General features: G+C 42.3%; 1 protein-coding gene across 9 annotated transcripts in view; it reads right to left on the reverse strand.

Annotated features, from left to right (window-relative positions):
• The window catches only part of LOC139153266 (transmembrane protease serine 11E-like), a 90,550-nt gene that overhangs the window by 12,845 nt on the left and 57,860 nt on the right, over positions 1-19,845 (reverse strand). For all 9 annotated transcript variants that reach the window (XM_070726995.1, XM_070726993.1, XM_070726987.1 and 6 more), the window contains 3 exons: positions 12,945-13,012; positions 11,011-11,174; positions 2,766-2,804 (listed from right to left, as the gene is read on the reverse strand). In XM_070726995.1, coding sequence (XP_070583096.1) covers positions 2,766-2,804; positions 11,011-11,174; positions 12,945-13,012 — 271 coding nt within the window. The remainder of the gene's footprint in view (positions 1-2,765; positions 2,805-11,010; positions 11,175-12,944; positions 13,013-19,845) is intronic.

Genomic DNA, 19,845 nt, shown 5'->3' on the forward strand with positions numbered 1-19,845 from the left:
AAGGTTGTTGAGAAGGTGGTGGCGCTCCAGCTCCAGCGGTTGTTGGAAGAAGCCGATTATCTAGGTCCTCAGCAGTCAGGATTCAGGCCCGGCTACAGCACGGAAACTGCTTTGGTCGCGCTGATGGATGATCTCTGGCGGGCCCGGGACAGGGGTTTATCCTCTGTCCTGGTGCTTCTTCACCTCTCAGCAGCTTTCGATACCATCGACCATGGTATCCTTCTGCGCCGGCTGGAGGGGTTGGGAGTGGGAGGCACTGTCCTTCAGTGGTTCTCTTCCTACCTCTCTGGTCGGTTGCAGTCGGTGTTAGTGGGGGGTCAGAGGTCGACCTCTAGGTTACTCCCTTGTGGGGTGCCTCAGGGGTCGGTCCTCTCCCCCCTACTATTTAATATCTACATGAAACCGCTGGGTGAGATCATCCAAGGGCATGGGGTGAGGTATCATCAGTATGCAGATGATACCCAGCTTTACATCTCCACCCCTTGTCCAGTCGGCGAAGCAGTGGAAGTGATGTGCCGGTGCCTGGAGGCTGTTGGGGTCTGGATGGGTGTCAACAGACTCAAGCTCAACCCGGATAAGACGGAGTGGCTGTGGGTTTTGCCTCCCAAGGACAATTCCATCTGTCCGTCCATCACCCTGGGGGGGGAGTCACTAACCCCCTCAGAGAGGGTTCGCAACTTGGGCGTCCTCCTCGATCCACAGCTCACATTAGAGAAACATCTTTCAGCTGTGGCGAGGGGGGCGTTTGCCCAGGTTCGCCTGGTGCACCAGTTGCGGCCCTATTTGGACCGGGAGTCACTGCTCACAGTCACTCATGCCCTCATCACCTCGAGGCTCGACTACTGTAATGCTCTCTACATGGGGCTACCTTTGAAAAGTGTTCGGAAACTTCAGATCGTGCAGAATGCAGCTGCGAGAGCTATCATGGGCTTTCCTAAATTTGCCCATGTCACACCAACACTCCGCAGTCTGCATTGGTTGCCGATCAGTTTCCGGTCACAATTCAAAGTGTTGGTTATGACCTATAAAGCCCTTCATGGCACTGGACCAGAATATCTCCGGGACCGCCTTCTGCCGCACGAATCCCAGCGACCAGTTAGGTCCCACAGAGTTGGCCTTCTCCGGGTCCCGTCAACTAAACAATGTCGTTTGGCGGGACCCAGGGGAAGAGCCTTCTCTGTGGTGGCCCCGACCCTTTGGAACCAACTCCCCCCAGATATCAGAGTTGCCCCCACCCTCCTAGCCTTTCGTAAGCTCCTTAAAACCCACCTCTGTCGTCAGGCATGGGGGAATTGACATGTTCCTTCCCCCTAGGCTTATAAAATTTATGCATGGTACGCTAGTGTGTATGATTGGTTTTAATTTGTGGTGTTTTTTAAAGTAATTTAAATATTGGATTTGTCTTACATTGTATTGCTATTGCTGTGAGCCACCCCGAGTCTGCGGAGAGGGGCGGCATACAAATCTGATTAAACTTGAAACTTAAACTTGAAACTCTGGTGGGCCCGGGACAGGGGCTTGTCCTCTGTCCTGGTGCTTCTTGGCCTCTCAGCGGCTTTGATACCATTGACCATGGTATCCTTCTGCGCTGACTGGAGGGGTTGGGAGTAGGAGACACCGTTCTCTATTGGTTCTCCTCCTACCTCTCCGGTCGGTCGCAGTTGGTGTTAGTGGGGGGTCAGAGGTCGACCTCTAGGTTACTCCCTTGTGGGGTGCCTTGGGGTCGGTCCTCTCCCTCCTGCTATTCAATATCTACATGAAACCACTGGGTGAGATCATCCAAGGGCTGATGACACCCAGCTGTACATCTCCACCCATGTCCAGTCAGCAAAGCAGTGGAAGTGATGTGCCGGTGTCTGGAGCCTGTTGGGGTCTGGATGGGTGTCAACAGGCTCAAACTCAACCCTGAGAAGACGGAGTGGCTGTGGGTTTTGCCTCCCAAGGACAATTCCATCTGTCTGTCCATCACCCTGGGGGGGATTATTGACCCCTCAGAGAGGGTCCTCAACTTGGGCGTCCTCCTTGATCCACAGCTAACATTAGAGCACCATCTCCTCACCTGTGGTGAGGAGAGCGTTTGCCCAGGTTTGCCTGGTGTACCAGCCCTATATGGCATCGGACCAGAATATCTCCGAGACCGCCTTCTGCCACACAAATCCCAGCGGCCGATTAGGTCCCACAGATCTGGCTTTCTTCAGGTCCCATCGAGTAAACAATGTTGTCTGGCATGACTCAGGGGAAGAGCCTTCTCTGTGGCGGCCCCGGCCCTCTGGAACCAACTCTCTCCAGAGATTAGGACTGCCCCCACCCTACTCGCCTTTCATAAGTTATTAAAAACTCATCTTTGCCGCCAGGCATGGGGAAATTAACATACACCCCCAATTGGTTTGATTGGATTGTGTGATTATTTTATTATAAGGGTTTTAAATTGTATTTTTTTAAAATTGGATTTGTATACTGTTTATGTTGTTGTGAGCCACCCCGAGTCTTCAGGGAGGGGCGGCATGCAAATCTAATTAATAATAATAATAATAATAATAATAATAATAATAATAATAATTATTATTATTATTATTATTATTATTATTATTATTATTATTATTATTGTTGTTGTTGTTGTTGTTATTATTATTATTATTATTATTATTATCTTATACAGTAGATACATCCAATATCCTCAGTTATAAAATTAAAAACATCTGGATAATAGCATTCAGAAGGAAATGAGGCTAACCAAACCAATTTTTAACAAATCTGATACTTACAATGATTGAGAAGAGTTATACCATTTTCTTCATTCATTTCTGGGGGGAAAGATAGAGAAGACAATATTAATTTGGCAATTGCAATATTTTCCCCATCCTTTATTCTAAGATAATCCTGATTCAATCAATCAATCAACCAACCAACCAATCAATCAATCAAAATAAAGCTGGAAGGGACTTTGAAGATCTTATAGTCCAACCTCCTGCTCAAGCAGGGGAACTTATATACCATTTCAGACTTTCCAGTATCTTCTTTAAAAAATCCCAGTGATGAAGCACCTATAATTTCTGATAGCAAGCTGTTCCACTGGTTAATTGTCCTCATCATTAGGAAGTTTCTCCTTAGTTCCAGGTTGCTTCTCTCCTTAGTTTCCATTCATTATTTCTTCTCTTACCTACAGATGCTTTGGTATATAAGTTGATCCTCTCCTCTTTGTAGCAATCTCTCAAGTACTATCACCATCATCCTTCTTTTCTTTAGACTAGCCAAACCAAATCCTGCAACTGTTCTTCACATGTTGTAGTTTCCAGGCCTTTAATCAACTTAATTGCTCTTTGTTGCACTTTTTCCAAAGTCTCAACATCTTTTTTGTAATGAGGTGACCAAATCTGGATGGAGTATTCCAGGTGTGGCCTTACTAAGGCTTATAAAGCAGAACGAATACTTCACGTGATTTTGTTTCTATGCTTCTGTTTATACTAGCAAGGGTTGTATTAGCTTTTTTGGCTGCTGCTACACACTGCTGGCTCATATTTAAGTGATTGTCCACTAAGACTCCAAGGTCCATCTCACAGTTACTGTTTGCCATCCAAGTTTCGCCTAATCTGTACTTATACTTTGGGTTTTCTTGCCTAAGTGTAAAAACTTGCTTTTCTCCACATTAAATTTCATGTTGTTGGATAGGGCCTATTGTTCAAGCCTGTCAAGATCTTTTTGGATCCTGAGCTTGTTTTCTGGGGTGTTGGCTATTCCTGCTAGCTAAGTGTTATCTGAAAATTTGATTAATTCCTCTTCTATTCCTTCATCTAGATCATTTATGAAGATATTCAAGAGTACTGGGATTAAAGCAAAACCCTGTGGAACCCCACTGCTTACTTCCCTCCATGTAGATGTATTCCATTCCGGGGTGGGCTTCAAAGGTTTTAGCAATTTTGTCCAGTTGCTGGGTGTGCATGGCCATGGTGGGCATGGCTTAGTCAGTCTCCTGCACCATGGCTGGGGGTGGATTGTCTCCCTGAGCTCCGGAGGCTTTCCTCGAGCCTCCAGTGGGGCGAAATTGACCTCCCTAGGCTCTGGGGGCCCTCTGGAGACTGGAAATATTTTGGCTTGCCTAAACCTCTGGCAGACCTGTTTTTTGCCTTCCCCGGGCTTTTGTGCATGCCTTGAACTTGCCTGCATCCAAAACAGGCCCCATGGGGACTCCTTGGAAGGGCAGGATGGGATTGGCAGGGTCAGTCAGGAGTGGGATTTGGGGGTTCTCTGAACTGCACAGAATATTAGCTAGAAGTTCTCTTGAAGCCCTGCAAATCCCCAACAGCCCACCCCTGGTGCCTTTAAGATTGACTTGTTGAGTATAGTTTATCAGCCAGGTACAAATCCATCTGATGGTGTCTATTCCACATTTTTCTAGCTTACCAAGAAGCAGGTTGTGATCTGCTTTGTCGAATGTGTTGCTGAAGTCTAAGTATATAATTTTCCACATCATTTTGTTGGTCTATTAATTTAGTCATTTTGTCAAAGGATGAAATAATATTGGTTTGGCATGATTTGTTTTTAACAAACCCATGCTGGTTCTAGTTATAACTTAATTTGTTTCTAAATACTTCCAGATCTGTTTTTTAAAATTATTATTATCTTTTGCAGTTAGGCTGATTGGTCTGTGGTTTTCTGGGTCAGTCTTTTTCCAATCCTCGGGCAGTTTTCCAGTGCTCCACACGTTTTGGAAGATATAGTACAATAGTTCTGAGATAACATCTGCCAGCTCCTTCAGGTCCTAGGGATTTATATTTGTCAAGATCAGATAGATGTTCTCTCATCATTTTCTTGCTTATTTAAAGTTTTATTTCTAGTCTGCCTTTTATAGTTAGATTATTGGTAGGTTGGGCTTTAGTTTCTTTTTGTGGGAAGACTAAGGCAAAGAATGAGCTAATCAGCTCTGCTTTATTTCTAATGCCTGTTACTTCCTTGCCATCTTCTCTCATTAGTAAACAAACGTGTAGCTTTTTCTCCAGTTCTCTCTTTTGGATGACAAAGTTGTCAGCTAGGTTGGTTAGGAAACTGTTTGATCTCCCACTTGCTGCAGTTTGTCTCCCAGTTCATATCAGGGTAGTTAAAGCCTCTGATTACTACTGTGATATACACTGTTCAAAAAAATAAAGGGAACACTCAAATAACACATCCTAGATCTGAATGAATGAAATATTATCATTGAATACTTTGTTCTGTACAAAGTTGAATGGGCTGACAACAAAATGAAATTGATTGTCAATTAGTGTTGCTTCTTAAGTGGACAGTTTGATTTCACAGAAGTTTGATTTACTTGGAGTTATATTCTGTTCCCTTTATTTTTTTGAGCAGTATATTTCCTATATACTTTTGTTAGATATTTAGCAAAAAGTTAATTTGTCATTCATTTTTTTCCTTTTATTTTAATGCATATGGATTCTAAAAGATTTCCATCCTTGATTTTGTGGATTTCTATAGAGATGTAGTGATCTTTTACATATAATGCAACTCTGCTTTCTCTTTTATAAGGTCTATTTCTTTTGAATAGTTTGTATCCTTCCATCAGTGCATCCCATCTAAATTTCAATAATGGCAACTATATCATGTACTATGGTAGTATTTAAATGTACTTTTAAAAAATATTTTTATTGATTTTATAATATAAAATACACACACAACATATAACAAGTGCTCAGTGATTAATGCCGCCACCAGTCAACATCCGCACCCCTCCACCAAAATTGGGGCATATTTTGTATATACCATTTTAACTCAAGAGCAATATATCTATTTACATATTATAAAGTGATTCCAATTTGTTCCTTACAGCTTGGTCTCAAATGGTAGTATTTACATGTACTAGTATTTACAGTGATCCCTCGCCATTTCGCGGTTCACCTTCCATGGTTTCAGTTCATTGCAGATTGCTGAAAGAACTGGAAGTGAGCATGGGTGGCAGCAGCTGCTGCTGCTGCCACCACTGCTGCTATGGCCATCCTACGATGCTGAGATGAGGAAGGGGTAGCAAGCCAATGGGGAAATCTTCCTCCTCCCCACCACCCACCAGGCTTTTACTTTGAGTGCTCATAGCAGTCACCTCCTGCACCCAGAATGCCCAGCCGGCGACTTATCCCCAGCCCGGATTTGCAGCAGGGCCAGGGAAACACAGCCCTCGGTGAAGCCACCATCTTGAATGGCCAGGATCTCGTGAGATTTTGCGAGATCCCGGCCATGCCTGTCATCGGCACCGGCCGATGACGTTGCCGGGGCGGGGCCTGCCAGCCCTTTATAAAGGGCTGCGCAGGCTCAGAGCCTCCTTTTCACCCCGGACAACGAGCAGGTGAACACCCTCCCTCCCTCCCTATCTTTCAGTGTGCTACAGGGGTCGCCCTTAGGGGGCCGAATAGGAATTTTTGGCGGTCTCGGTATTTTTCCTGCAACCGTTTTTTCACCTATTCCACACTGCGGTGCGGGACGGATGGTTAGGGGGTGTTTCGTTCCCTGATTAGTTCTAATTGGCTTACCTCTGGTCATTGGGTTGGCAGGTTAGGAGTAGAAATTGGGAGGGGTTCAGCAACTGCGTGTTCTCTGTTGGGCATCCTTGGGGATGATTGGCAGACTCTCTCCAAGGGCTCATGGTGGCTTTTAAACAGGCCTGAGCAATTGGGGAGAACTTGCCTCTGGGTCTCGCCCATTTCAATTCCCTTCCAGGGATTGGACGGCGAGACCTCCCACATGCATGGCATGGTTGGGATTCAGGTGAGGGCAAGGCCCCTTCACTTGGATCAGCATGGAGCTATGCCCTAAGTTACCCCGGAAGTTTTTATTACATCATTTCCGCCCTATATGTTCTTCAGTTGACCTCTGTGGGTCCATGTTAGGTTGAATTAAATTAATTTAATTTAATTTAATTAATAAAAATGACCCAGTTTTAAATCCAGCTTTCTGTCCGCGTTGTTATTCCACCTCTGCTGCAATCCCTGCAGCCACTCTCTTCCATGCCTGTCAGCCCCATCAAGGTAAGTGCTAAGCCTCCTTTTGCCTGCCTAGCTGGGCCTTTGTCTTTTTTCTTTTTTGCCTCTCGGCCGCGCATGCTTCCAACTCCTTACCCGGCTGCTTCCCCATGTCACAGCACTTCCAGAGCTCCATCTGGCTCTCATTCCTCCCCCTCACTTAGTTTGGGGATCTCTGCTCCCTGCTGCCTTCAAGCCAAACTGATTTGGCTGGCCAACTTGTTGATGGCAGAGATGGGGGGGAGGGGATGAAAGAAAGATGCATCGAGCTCTTCGGCGCCTTCTTATCCAACTTTGAACTTTGTGCCACAGTTTAATTCTGCTGTGTCTTTCTTTTGCCCCCCCCCCTGCCACCAACAAGCCAGCCGCTAAATCAGTTTGGCTTGAAGGCAGCAGGGAGCAGAGATCCCCAAACTAACGGGGGGGGGGGGGAGAAGGAGAGCCAGATGGGGCTGTGGAAGTGCCGCGGCCTTGGGAAGCAGCCAGGCAAGGAGTTGGAAGCGCGCGCAGCTGACAGGCAAAAAAAAAAAGGCCCAGCTAGGCAGATAAAATGAGGCTCAGACTTGGCACTGACCTCAATGGGGCTGACAGGCGTGGAGGAGAGTGGCTGCAGGTATTCCGGGTGCAGGAGGTGACCGCTGTGGGACGTGAGGGACAATGTGTGGGGGATTTAAAGTGGAAATCCTACTTAGCGGATTTTCATTTTTTACGGGTGGTCTTGGAACGCATCCCTCATGAAAAATGAGGTATCACTGTACTACTATTTATGATTTTCAATAATCATTAGTAATTTGGGAATATTGGTAGAAAATGTTTTCATACTGATGTCACCCTTTCAGTAGGTTTGAATGTAAAGCATTTTAAATAAGAGATATGAAAAATTTGCAAAACAGAATTTCTTAGTACTGTCTTTGTAAATACATTATAAATGATATTACAACTATATTAGCATTAGGAAACCTGAAAATTGCAATGCTTCATCTCTAAATTCCTTTTGGTTAAAAGTTTTAATTGTATTTTTTCTGGACTAGTTTTTGTATAATTTAAAGCATTTAAACTTGCATCTTTCTGCTATTGCAATCGCCAGAAAGAAAATAAAATATCTATTAGGAATTTGGTCTCTATAGACTCTTGCAGAAACTATGTCAGAAAGTCATTTATAATCCATTTAGTTAGCATCATGAATTAACCAACCAACTGATGTTTCCATTTGTACACTTGTACTGTGACTACTTCATAAAAATAATCAAATAACATAAATATTATTGGCTTTTGCTCAATGAAAATTTTCTCAATATTCTTTGGCAAAATGTTCTGTTAATTCCTAATGAAAATTCCTTAAATATTAAAAATAAGTAAATGAAAACCAGGGAATCACTGGGGAACAATTTGTAACACAATTTCTGTTGAGTTTGATTTTTGAGGGTTTTTTAAATAGTTAATTAGGCCTGTTGGTTTCAAAACCGTAGTTAGTTTTCTTCTACCACGTCAAGGTTTTTTTCTACACCTTATATATAAAATGTAGTTAATTAGGCAATATGAGCATCAAATTCAATTTTTTACATAGCCATCTTGCTATCTTCCCAGAAAATCTTGGTGCAGTCAGTGATGAGCAGGTTGAGCATTTCCACTAAGAGTTGAAGATCATGAAGTCACGGTATCAAGGTAGATGGGATATACAGATGATGACTGACTATTATTGGAGCATCAAGCGAGAATGTCCACAGATTAAACACTCCAGAAAAAGCTATAAGCATTTTTTTTTACCTTAATATGTATAATTATCATTCGATTAAAAAAATAACTACTGTATTTGTATGAACACAATTTAACTTGCAGTAACTATTATAACCTTTGGATGAATAAAATTATTCTTTGTAAACAGTACATTTGGTAAGTTTTTACTTTACTTTACTTTATATTAAGGTGACCAGATTTTAACATTGGTAAAGTGGGACACTTGCCGGGTGTGTGTGTTCTTGATTAAAAATTTGGTCTATGAAATAAATAAATAAATAAATAAATAAATAAATAAATAAATAAATAAATAAATAAATAAATAAGTTACCTAAATTATCTGAGATGAGGGGAGCATGTATATGTCATAGAAGAGAACTGTCTGGTACTTTTCTCTGGGCTGGGTCATCGTCCTTCCCTTCATGCTACTATTCTTTTTTTCTTTCGTTCATTCTTTTGTTTCCCTCTTTTCCATCTCTCCCTCTGTCATTTTCTCATTTCTTTTTCTCCCCTTTTCTCTCTCTCCTCTTTCTCTCCATTCTTCTTTCCTTCTTTTTCTTTCTTTCTCTCTTCCTTCCTCTCTCTCTCTTCTCTCTGTCTTCCTCCCTCCCTCTCTTTCTCTTTCTTTCTCTCTCCCTCTTCCTCCCTCCCTCTCCTTCCATTTCTCTCTATTTCCATTTCTTTCTTTCTCATCCTTCCACTCTCTCTCTTTTTCTTTCTCTCTCTCTTCCTCCCTCCCTCTCTCTTTCTCTTTCTTTCTATCTCTCCTCCTTCCCTCTCTCTTTCTCTCTTTCTCTCTCTCTCTACCTCCATCCCTCCATTTCTGTCTCTCTCTCTCTCCCTCCCTCTTTCTTTCTGTCTTTCTTTTTCTCATCCGTCCATCCTCTATTTCTCTCTCTTTTTTATTCTCTTCCTCCCTCCCTCCCTCTCTCTCTTTCTCTCTCTCTCCATCCTTCCTTCCCTCTCGCTCTCTTTCTTTCTCTCTCCGAAAGGGCATGGGCTGCTCCAGTCATCGCCAGGCTGCTTTCTCCTGCTGAGTGCCCAGCTTTGCCTTTGGATTCTTTCAATCACAGGCCAGTTCCAAACCTGAGCTAGACAGGCAATCAGGCACCACATGGCCTTCCTTCCTTCCTTCCTTCCTTCCTTCCTTCCTTCTTTCCCTCCTTGTCCTCTCTCTCTGCCTCCCTCCCATCTCCTTCCCTCCTTCCTTCTCTCCTCTCTCCCTTCCTCCCATCTCCTTCCTTCCTTTTCTCCTTCCTTCCCTCCCTCCTTCTCTCCTCCCTCCCTCCCATCTCCTTCCTTCTTTCTGTCCTCTCTCCCTCCATCTCCTTACTTTTTTCCTTCCTTCTTCCTTCCTTTCCCCCTCCCCCTCTCCCTCATCTGTTTCGCAGATCCAGCAAAGGCCAAGCTCCTGACCTGCAAATCCTTATTTCCAGGGCACGTGCTGAAGTCCTGGCCAGCCCTTCATTGACGGCTCCCCGCGGGCAGTCTCTGCTCACCCCCTCCCACCTCCCTTTTGCTCAGGCTCCAGGCAGGGGCAGAGTGGGCCATGCTGGGCCTGGCTGAGGGGGATGGGCCTGTTGCACTTGAGCAAGGTGGCGTTTGGCAGGCAGCGGGCTGAGCCTAAGCTGGGGGTGGGAATGTGAGTGTGAGAAAGTCAGACAAGCAAAGGAAGAGAGGAGGAAGGGCTCCAGGTGGCTTCATTCACTCTTGGCTACCTGAAGCCGGTCAGAGCACAACAGCCAGCCAAGCCCCTGGATTGGGCAGAGAGAAACGGTGCCCGGCTCCACTATGCAACATTGGAAAATGCTGTGCCGGGGTGGGGAGGCCTGGGGTTAGCCCCATGACCACTAAAAACAAACTGGGATTTTTAAAAAATGCCACGGGACAAATTATTAAAAAAGGAGGACTGTCCTACCAAAAGCAGGATGACTGGTCACCTTACTTTATATGCACTTTTGGCTTAAAAAGTTGACGTGATAGACAAAAACAGGTTATTTTTGGATCCGGAGGCCAAGTTAGTTGAAAACAAGTCACAGATTTAAGTCAATGAAATTGCTGTTCACCAGTGAATAGATTTGATGGAAATCTGAAATCTAAGTATTTTATTTCCCCACAGAAAATAAATACTACAGAAATATCTTATGCAAGAATAGGGAATGTTTTGATTTAATCAACATACAAATATATTTCCGGTTACAGTGCAATCAAATAAAGCAGTTTTTAAAATTTGATCATCATCATTACAAAGGACATCTATAACACTTGCCTGAAAGCTTATAAGAAGAAATATCAATACTTAAGGGCCATGTTGATGACTTCAGTTTTTTCCACAAACTATAATAAATATTTGTCCAGAGAATCTCTTTATTATTTGTGGCAATGAACTTAAATATTAGCACAACATCTGCCAGGACACCCTCATTTGCTGGGCTGCAAAAGAATAATACAAGACAACTGACCAAACAAGCCAGAATATTTTCTATTTGTGTACGAGAAAATATAGGGAACTTTATATAGGGATCTTTGAGAGGCACAGAGTTTCCCCCTCTTTAAACTCTTTCCCCTTCCCTTTTCATGTGCCCATCTTGCACTTAAGCTTTATTCATTAGTATCTGTTTGCCTATGAATATTTGCCCTACAATTCTCAGAAATAGTGTTAATCTGAAAAATGTAGGGGTGGGGAACAGAAGCAGTGCAATGCCTTTCATCTGCCTGAATAAATCAGTAATTAAATAACACAACATCACAGGCTTTTCAGACTTTGCAGATGCTAATCTGCCATAATAAACTTCCAATGAATGGGGGTATTTTGGGATAAAAGAATGCCAACTTATTATCTGTTCAGTTTAAAGCCAAAATCGTATGTATTAAGAGAAAGCAAAAGAAAAGATTAGAGTCGGAATAGGATTATTTATTCCGACTCTTCATTCTCTGTGGGTGTTTCACCTTGGGTGATTATCCCCCAATTTATCTCCTCAGGTGACATGCCTTCACCCATTTGCCCTGGGCAAAAGGTCACCAGCATCTGCATCCTATACCCTTCAACATGGCTATTTCACAGAAAGAGGGTCCATCCTGGGTGTTCCGCCACCCCAGATAGTTAGCCCCCAACCGATCAGCTAGAAGGGTCTACTCTCTTCTCCCCAATCCAAATCCAGCGAAAGGAGACAGGAGGTGATAGCCTAGTGATCTTTTTGCTGAACTGGAGCCCTCCCCTGGGGAGGAAAGAGTAGACCCTTCTAGTATCAAGGATTAGCTCAATCCTAGGTGACATTCCATTATGTTGCCATATGAGGTAAAAGAAGATTGTAAGCATGTTAAATAGTAATGGATGCTGAGTCTTAGCAAGCGAATTGTAACCTGATTGGACCAGAGAATGATACAATGTAAAGCACCTTTACAATGGGTGTGTTGTTTTAGATTATTGTTACTTGGCTGGCTGAAGCAGTTTGAGCGTAAATTGAGTATTGAGTTAGAGCTGTAATGTTGATATTGAGAAACCTGGATTGGTTTAGTATCCACGTGTAACTAAGCTTTACTGCATATAGCTAAAGTAAAATTTGCTCCTGTAAATAGAAGACTAAGACAGAAGATATTTTTGCTTGCCTTGAAGAGTAAAATTGTTTACTGCTGTTTTCTATTAAAGTGTCTTCGTTATTTATCTGAACTGGTTTCTGAATTGCTACACTATAAATTCTGGTATCTAGACAAGACCTATCCAGCTGCTGCGTATCTCAATATATCTGGACATCTAGCTGATTGGTTGGGGGCTAACTGTCTGGGGAGAACAAACACTCTTTCTGTGAAACAGCCATGTTGAAGGGTGTGGGACGTAGATGCTGGTGACCTATTGCCCAGGGCAAATGGGTTGAGGCAACTGAGGAGATAAGTTGTAGGGGGATAATTGCCAGAGGGAAACATCCAAGGAGAATGAAGTGTCAGGGATGAAGTCCTAGACCTGATTAGTATATTTTAACATGTTCCCAGCTCCTAGGTTTTAGACTACAACTAGCATAATTATGCTAGTTTTGAATATATGGCTGATTTATGGGAGCAAGAACTGATGAACACCATTTGAGAGAAATAACCCAGATCTATTTCTTAATGCTTCTTGGGCCCTTTGATTTATAAATTCATTCTCATGTCATCATTAGCAATTAATTCAGCATCTATTCCCGAGCGAAATGTTCATCTACATACCTTAGTTTGACAACACGTGCATTAATGAACCTTTTTTCTAAGGGAGTAGCTTGAAATGCTTGTTTAATCTGTTGAAAGGAATGAAAAGTTATGCTTCGTATAGAAAATGTTTTAAACAGAGTAGAAATGCAACAGATCCCCTAGGTCAGTGATGGCAAACCTCTTTTTGGTTGTGTGTCAAAAGTGTGTGTGCGCACGATAGCACCCATATGTGCCGACACCCACAATGCAATGCACCCTCATGTGCACATGCTCCCCCTATGCTCCCCATGCATCATTCCCCACACTCCACAAGCATATATACACTTGCATGCACCATCTGCACATGCCCCCCAGCCATTTTGAGTCTGGAAAGCCTCATGCATCAAACTTTGCAAGCATGAACGGTCTGCCGCCGCTGCTTTTCCTCCTCTTCCTGCCAGCCTCAAGGCAGGGAAACCCGCCTTTACCCCCTGGCGCTTGGTGGTGGCTGTTCTCCCACTGCCATTTACATGATGGCTGCAAGGACAGCAGTCCTGGGTTTCTCTTCCTCCCTGCCGGAGGCTTCTCCTTCTCCTTTATTAGAAGGCTTCTGCTGTGGCCCCAAATCTTTGGTGGGAAGAGAGGGAAACCCCAGCCTGCTGTTGCCATGGAAATAACCATTGCCAGGCATGAGGGGGTAGGTGCGGCAAGAACAGCAGCCTATGGTTTCCCTCTCTCTCTGCCAAAGGCTTGGGGCTACAGCAGAAGCCCGCTTGGGTGGGGAGACAGGGAAGCCTCAGCCCACCTGTCCTTGCAGCTGCCATCCCCTTACCACTGGCAGCAGCACTTCCCTGAAAGTGGTAGGAGCTATCAGCGGGACAGAGAGGGCAGCAGCAGGCTGCGGAAGCATGGGTTTTTTTTGGAGAGTTGGAAGCGCATTGTCAGACAGGTGGGGAACTGCCTCTCTCTCTGCCCCCCCCCGCAGCGCAGATTCTAACTCCAGCTTCTCTGAGAATCTCCACAGAGAACGAGGGGAATTCTCCTGTTGCTATTCAGTAGGTTAGCCCTCATGACTAGAGCAAAACGCTTGAGCAAACATATAATAAAGAGAAAATGAAGGGAAGCGAAATGAAATGAAATTCAGGGGATTCTGAGAGACAGGAGAATTGGGAATGGGGCTTCCCCCAGTGGAGAGCACTTCTGAACCTTGGAGGAGCTGGAGTGAGAATCTGCACTGTGTGTGGGGGGCAGCAAAACAGGCAGTTCCCCATTTGCCCCTGACCTCCCCCTGCAGTAGTCCACGTGGATCCTGGCCAGTGCAGCTTCGGGACCTTTCCTCATGACAACAAAGCAGGTGAGTGGGCGTAGTGCTCTTGGCTGGCAAGTGGGTGGATGTCCTGGGGCACACAGTTAATCTTCTGGTTACTAGCATGCATGAGTGTGCGAAGATAAGCTAGTTGTCTGATCTTCTGATTTCTGGCTGATTTCGCTATCACACATGTGAAGGTCAGTTGATTATAGCATGTACACGTACACCAGTAACCAGAAGACTAGATGGCCAGAGCACATGCATGCACCGGAAACCTGGAAGGGATGACACCATGCGTGGCAGGCAACATGGCTCTGCATGCCACTTTGGACATACGTGGCACAGGTTTGCCATCACAACCCTAGGTTTATGTCACCAAGTTGCAACTTCACCTATCATAACCATACTAGTTTGTACATGCTGAGAATCACGTGCATTGGGAAAGGGGTGGGGCTTGTAGTCCATTATCTTTGCAGATTCTGACCACTCTTTTTCATGGACATCCATGTCGCAGTGAAAAAAGCAATACAGTATGAATCAATTAAAACAATCTGGCCAGGCTTAAAAGGATAAACTTCACCTTTCCTTTTTTTATCATTTGCAAACAACTTGGAGGAAAGGTTTAAAATTTTATAATAAAAAATGCCACTGATATAAAGTTAGGAGAAATAACACTTTAGAAGATAGTATCATGATTCAGGAACAAGCTGGAACAATTGATAAAAACTAGCAAATGTATCTCAACAGGAATATATTGTTTATTTTCTTCAACTTTCATGCTGCCTAGAGTCACTATATGTCTTAAATTTGTATATATACATACATACATACTGTGGATGAGAGAGAGAGAAACTGTGTATTTATATGATGATGATTATGTTCGTCCATCGTGTTTGAAGAGGGCCTTGATATCTAATGGGTTGTGAGCTGTACGCGATGTGTCTGCAGGTAGCTGGTAAGGCAAATATGGGCATGAAATATTCTACCACATGTTGGACAGACATGTGTGGGCACCATTTTCACAGCATTTGCAGCTCTGCCTTTGCGGAATGCTCACTTCCCTTCTGCTATGAATGTGTTCTTCTGGCTTCAGATGTCTGGCAGCCTTGTGGATCCAGCTTCCCCCAGGCTTTTATATTTTATGTTTGATATGTATGTGTTGTTTGTTTTTTTTAAAATATGATAGGGTTTTATATGCTTTCTTTTTTAATATTAGATTTGTTTCACTATAACATTGTTTTTATTATTGCTGTGAGCCACCCCGAGTCTTTGGAGAGGGGCGGCATACAAATCTAATTAATAATAATAATAATAATAATAATAATAATAATTATTATTATTATTATTATTATTATTATTATTATTATTATTATTATTATTATTATGCACCCTGTTGTTCGATCTTGTGCCAAGGTTTCCTAGGAGGTGGTGTCGATATTGAGGGACTTGAAGGAGGCTTTCAATGTTTCTTTGTATCATTTCTTTTATGCCGCATGCAATCACTTTCTTTTAAACAGCTCACCCATAGAGGAGCTGTTTAGGGATGCAGTGGTCTGGCATCCTAACAACATGGCCTACCCATCATGTCTGGGCTTTCATCAGCAGGATGGAAATTGGTAGCAGGCCTGCTCTGGAGAGGACCTCAGTGTCAGGTATTTTATCCTGCCACCAGATCCTCAGAATTCTATGAAGGCAGATCAGGTGGAAGTAGTTCAGTTGTCTAGCATGTCTCATGTACTTGTGTTCTGCTCAAAAACACAACCTAAAGTTCTGTTCCTGGGTCTATTTGATCCGGACCGCAAATTGTTCATTTTAGGTACTTATATTTGGTCTTTTTAAAAGCTTTTTTCACTTGGAAACAAGTTTGAACATTTCTGCACACAATGAAATGAAAACATAATGCTTATTGGTTTATTTTGCTGATAAAATGCACCACCACCCCGTTTTTGTAAACTTTCTTTCAATTTATAGATAGTTTTGCCTGCATTCTATTTTACTAAAGGTGGTGTGGGATTGGTAGCTTGAACATTTCTAAATATAATGATATTAAACTTGAACTGAAAAAAAGATGCTTATTTGTTTATTTTGCTCATAAAAGGGCCACCCCCGTTTTTTCAAGCATGTCACTTTATAATTTTTTCTAGGCCTCTAATTCCAAATATTTTCAATAACTTTGGCATTGAATTACCAGTTTGAACATTTCTGAACATAATGAAATGAAAATTGAACTGAAAACATTGATGCTTATTTGTTTATTTTGCACATAAAAGTCCCCCCCCGCTGTGTTCAATTACTTCAATTTATATAAAAATTATGCTGTTAATTTCAAAATTACATACTTGTTTTTAGTAAAATGGATTTCTTTCATAAAATTCATTGTCTGGCTATCATGTACTTGCTTTTCAAAAGGATATTCCAAATATTTCTAGCCAAATCTATATAAAAAGTGAAAATAATGGCACAGAGCAAGGCCAAGGGGGTGGCCCATTTGTGAGCAAAATAAACAAATAAACATCATTTTTTTCAGTTCATTTCTATTTTTCTTATGATCAGGAATGTTCAATTTAGTATATCAAAACTTTTGTGGGGGAAATTCCTTAGAGATTTGTAGACTAAAAAAATATAAACTGACACAAAATGCTGAACAAATGGGGGGGGGCTTTTTGATCAAAATTAAAATATAAGCATCAATTTTTTCAGTTCAATTTTCATATCATTACATTCAGAAATGTTCAAACTAGTTTACCAGTGAAAACAGTTTTCAAAAATACCAAAGTTAAATACCTAAAAGATTTTTTTCCGGGTCAAATAGACCTGGCAACAGTACAAGTGTAGGTAAAATTTTGCCCAGAAAAAAGTTAGCCCCCACCCCCAAAAATATTTTTATGATTATCAGCAATGTTAAATTGAGTAAATCAATGCCTAAGATATTAAAAGTATTTTGGATTTGGAGCCTAAAAAAAATTTAAAGTGAAAATGGTTGCAAGCAGCAGGGGACGGGGAGGCCTTATTTCTGATTTTAAAAAACCAATAAGCATCATTTTTTTCAGTTCATTTATATTTTTCTTATGTTCAGAAATGTTCAAACTACCAATCCCACACCAACTTTAGTAAAATTGAACGCATTTTGCAGGCTAAACTATCTATAAATTGAAAAAAGGTTCACAAAAAGGGGGGGCTGCTTTTTATGATCAAAATAAACCAATAAGCATTATTTTTCAGTTCAATTTTCATATCATTGTGTGCAGAAATGTTCAGACTACTTTCCAAGTGAAAAAGGTTTTCAAATTGACCAAACATAAGCACCTCAAATGAAGAATTTTCGGGCTGGATTACGGTGACCTGGGAACAGAACTTTAGGCCTATTTTTTTCAGCAAGAAAGAAGCCCTTCCCCCCCCAAAAAAAAATATCGTAGAGAGACCACCTGAAATGATGCAAAATTATGAAATTTCAAGTTTCAGATATGCAGGGGAAATTTTTTACAGGATCTCAAACTTTGATTTCGGGTCTCACAGACCCGAACAGAACAGCAAGGGTATACAGTCCATGTCCCACTGGCATATAACAGCGTAGCTAGCACTAATGCTCCATAGACTTTGAGCTTATTTATTATTTCGACTTCTTTGTAGTCTCAGGATGTAGACTCAGGGTGGCTTACAACATAAGGGTAAATACATTAGTTCCACACATTAGTCATTAGTCTGCCAAATGCAGAGCTTGCCTTGGTGATTCTGCAGTTGACCTTAATGTCATTTGTCACTGCATAGGAGAAGGTGCTGCCAAGGTATGTAAATTGGTCCACTGCTTGTAGCTTTTGTCTCTTATTATGATGGTGGGCTCTTGGCATTTGGCTTTCAGAGCTGGCTGATGCATCACTTTGGTCTTCTTTATGTTGATAAGGAGACCAAAATTGTCACATGCTGCTGCAAAATTATCCACTCTGGCTTGCATTTCCTGCATTCAGGGCACAATCTCTTTTATCTTGGTTACAGCCTGTAGTCTTTGCAAGTTGAACAGTTTCCCATTGGTCCTGTATCAGTTCCCAAGGAACTGTTCTGGAAGGCATCTGACAGCATGAAATTATTATGCGGAATAAGGTCACTGGGAACACACCCCCTTGCTTGACACCGCTTGTGATGGAAAAGGCTTCTGAAGCTTCTCCATTGTCCAGCAAACAGGCCATCATACCATCGTGAAATTAATGTACTATCAGGATGAATTTATCAGGGCACCCAAATTTTGACACGATGCACCACAGGCCTTCACAACTGACAGTGTCAAGAGCCTAGTGAGATCCACGAAGGTGGTGTACAATTCATGATTCTGCTCTTGACACTTCTCTTGGAGCTGTTGGGCTGTGAAGGTCATGTCTAAACCTGTAGGGCTTTGGTCTTTGATGGTGGGGAATCCAAGCTGTGGTTGATATCCATCTAGGCTAGGGCATTCTGTCGATTGTCTCATTGTTGATAGAAAGTGAGCAGTTCAATATAGATTGGAAGTGCTGGACCCAACACTGTAGAATCTCAGTGATGAGAATTGCACCAGACATGTTCAGTAGAGAGGAGCTCCCTGAGGGCTGAGGTCCATACATGGATCTGAGGACTTCATAGAATCATTTAACATCATTTCTATCAGCAGACTTCTGAATTTCACCTGCTTTAGTACTCAACCAGATGAAATTCAGAGCACTTCCAATCTGTATTGACCTGCCCATCTTCCATCAACAATGAGGCGATTGAGAGAATGCCCCAGATGTATGTATGTATGTATATTATATGCATACATATACAATGGTACCTCTACTTAAGAATTTAATTCGTTCCATGACCAGGTTCTTAAGTAGAAAAGTTTGTAAGTAGAAGCAATTTTCCCCATAGGAATCAATGTAAAAGAAAAGAATGCGTGCAAACCCATTAGGAAAGAAATAAAATCTCGAAATTTGGGTGGGAGGTGGAGGAGGAAGAAGAGGAGGACAATTGCTGCCGCAGGAAGAAGGTGAGGTGAGGGGAATCAAGAAATTCCAAAACTTTAAGGCTTTTTTTTTTAAAAAAAGAGGGACTCTGAGGTGGTGAGGAGGAGCACATGTCTCCCTCTGTTCACTCTGGGCTACCAAAGCCTCTTTAAGCACCACCAAAAGTTTAAAGCACTCCAGGATCATAGGCTTTAGCCTCCCAGACTTAGAGAAATACTACCAGGAAGCAACCCTACTATGGGCAAAAGATTGGATTAATCTTCACAATGAAAAAATCCTAATTTTGGAAGGATTTAACAAACAAGAAGGATGGCATGCCCATTTGTGGGGGGAAAGGTGTGAAACATACACAATTTCAAACACATGCACTAAGGGCAACTATACTACAGGTGTGGAGGGAAATAAGGAGAAAACATTATATAGAAATTCCAAAGTGGATATCAACAATTGAAGCAACAAAACAGCCAAATACATTAGACAAAACAGAAATATTAACATATAATGACCTATTAGATGTAGATGGAAATTTGAAATCAAGAGCCATTTTTCATTTGCAATCAATTATATGAGATAGTTGTAAACTTAATTTTGTCCCATTTTATGTCTTTTCCTGCCAGAATTGTTAAGGGCCATTCCATGTCAAGTGGATCAATTTTAA

This window comes from Erythrolamprus reginae, chromosome Z, assembly GCF_031021105.1.
Source record: "Erythrolamprus reginae isolate rEryReg1 chromosome Z, rEryReg1.hap1, whole genome shotgun sequence".
In the NCBI taxonomy this organism is placed as follows: domain Eukaryota; kingdom Metazoa; phylum Chordata; class Lepidosauria; order Squamata; family Dipsadidae; genus Erythrolamprus; species Erythrolamprus reginae.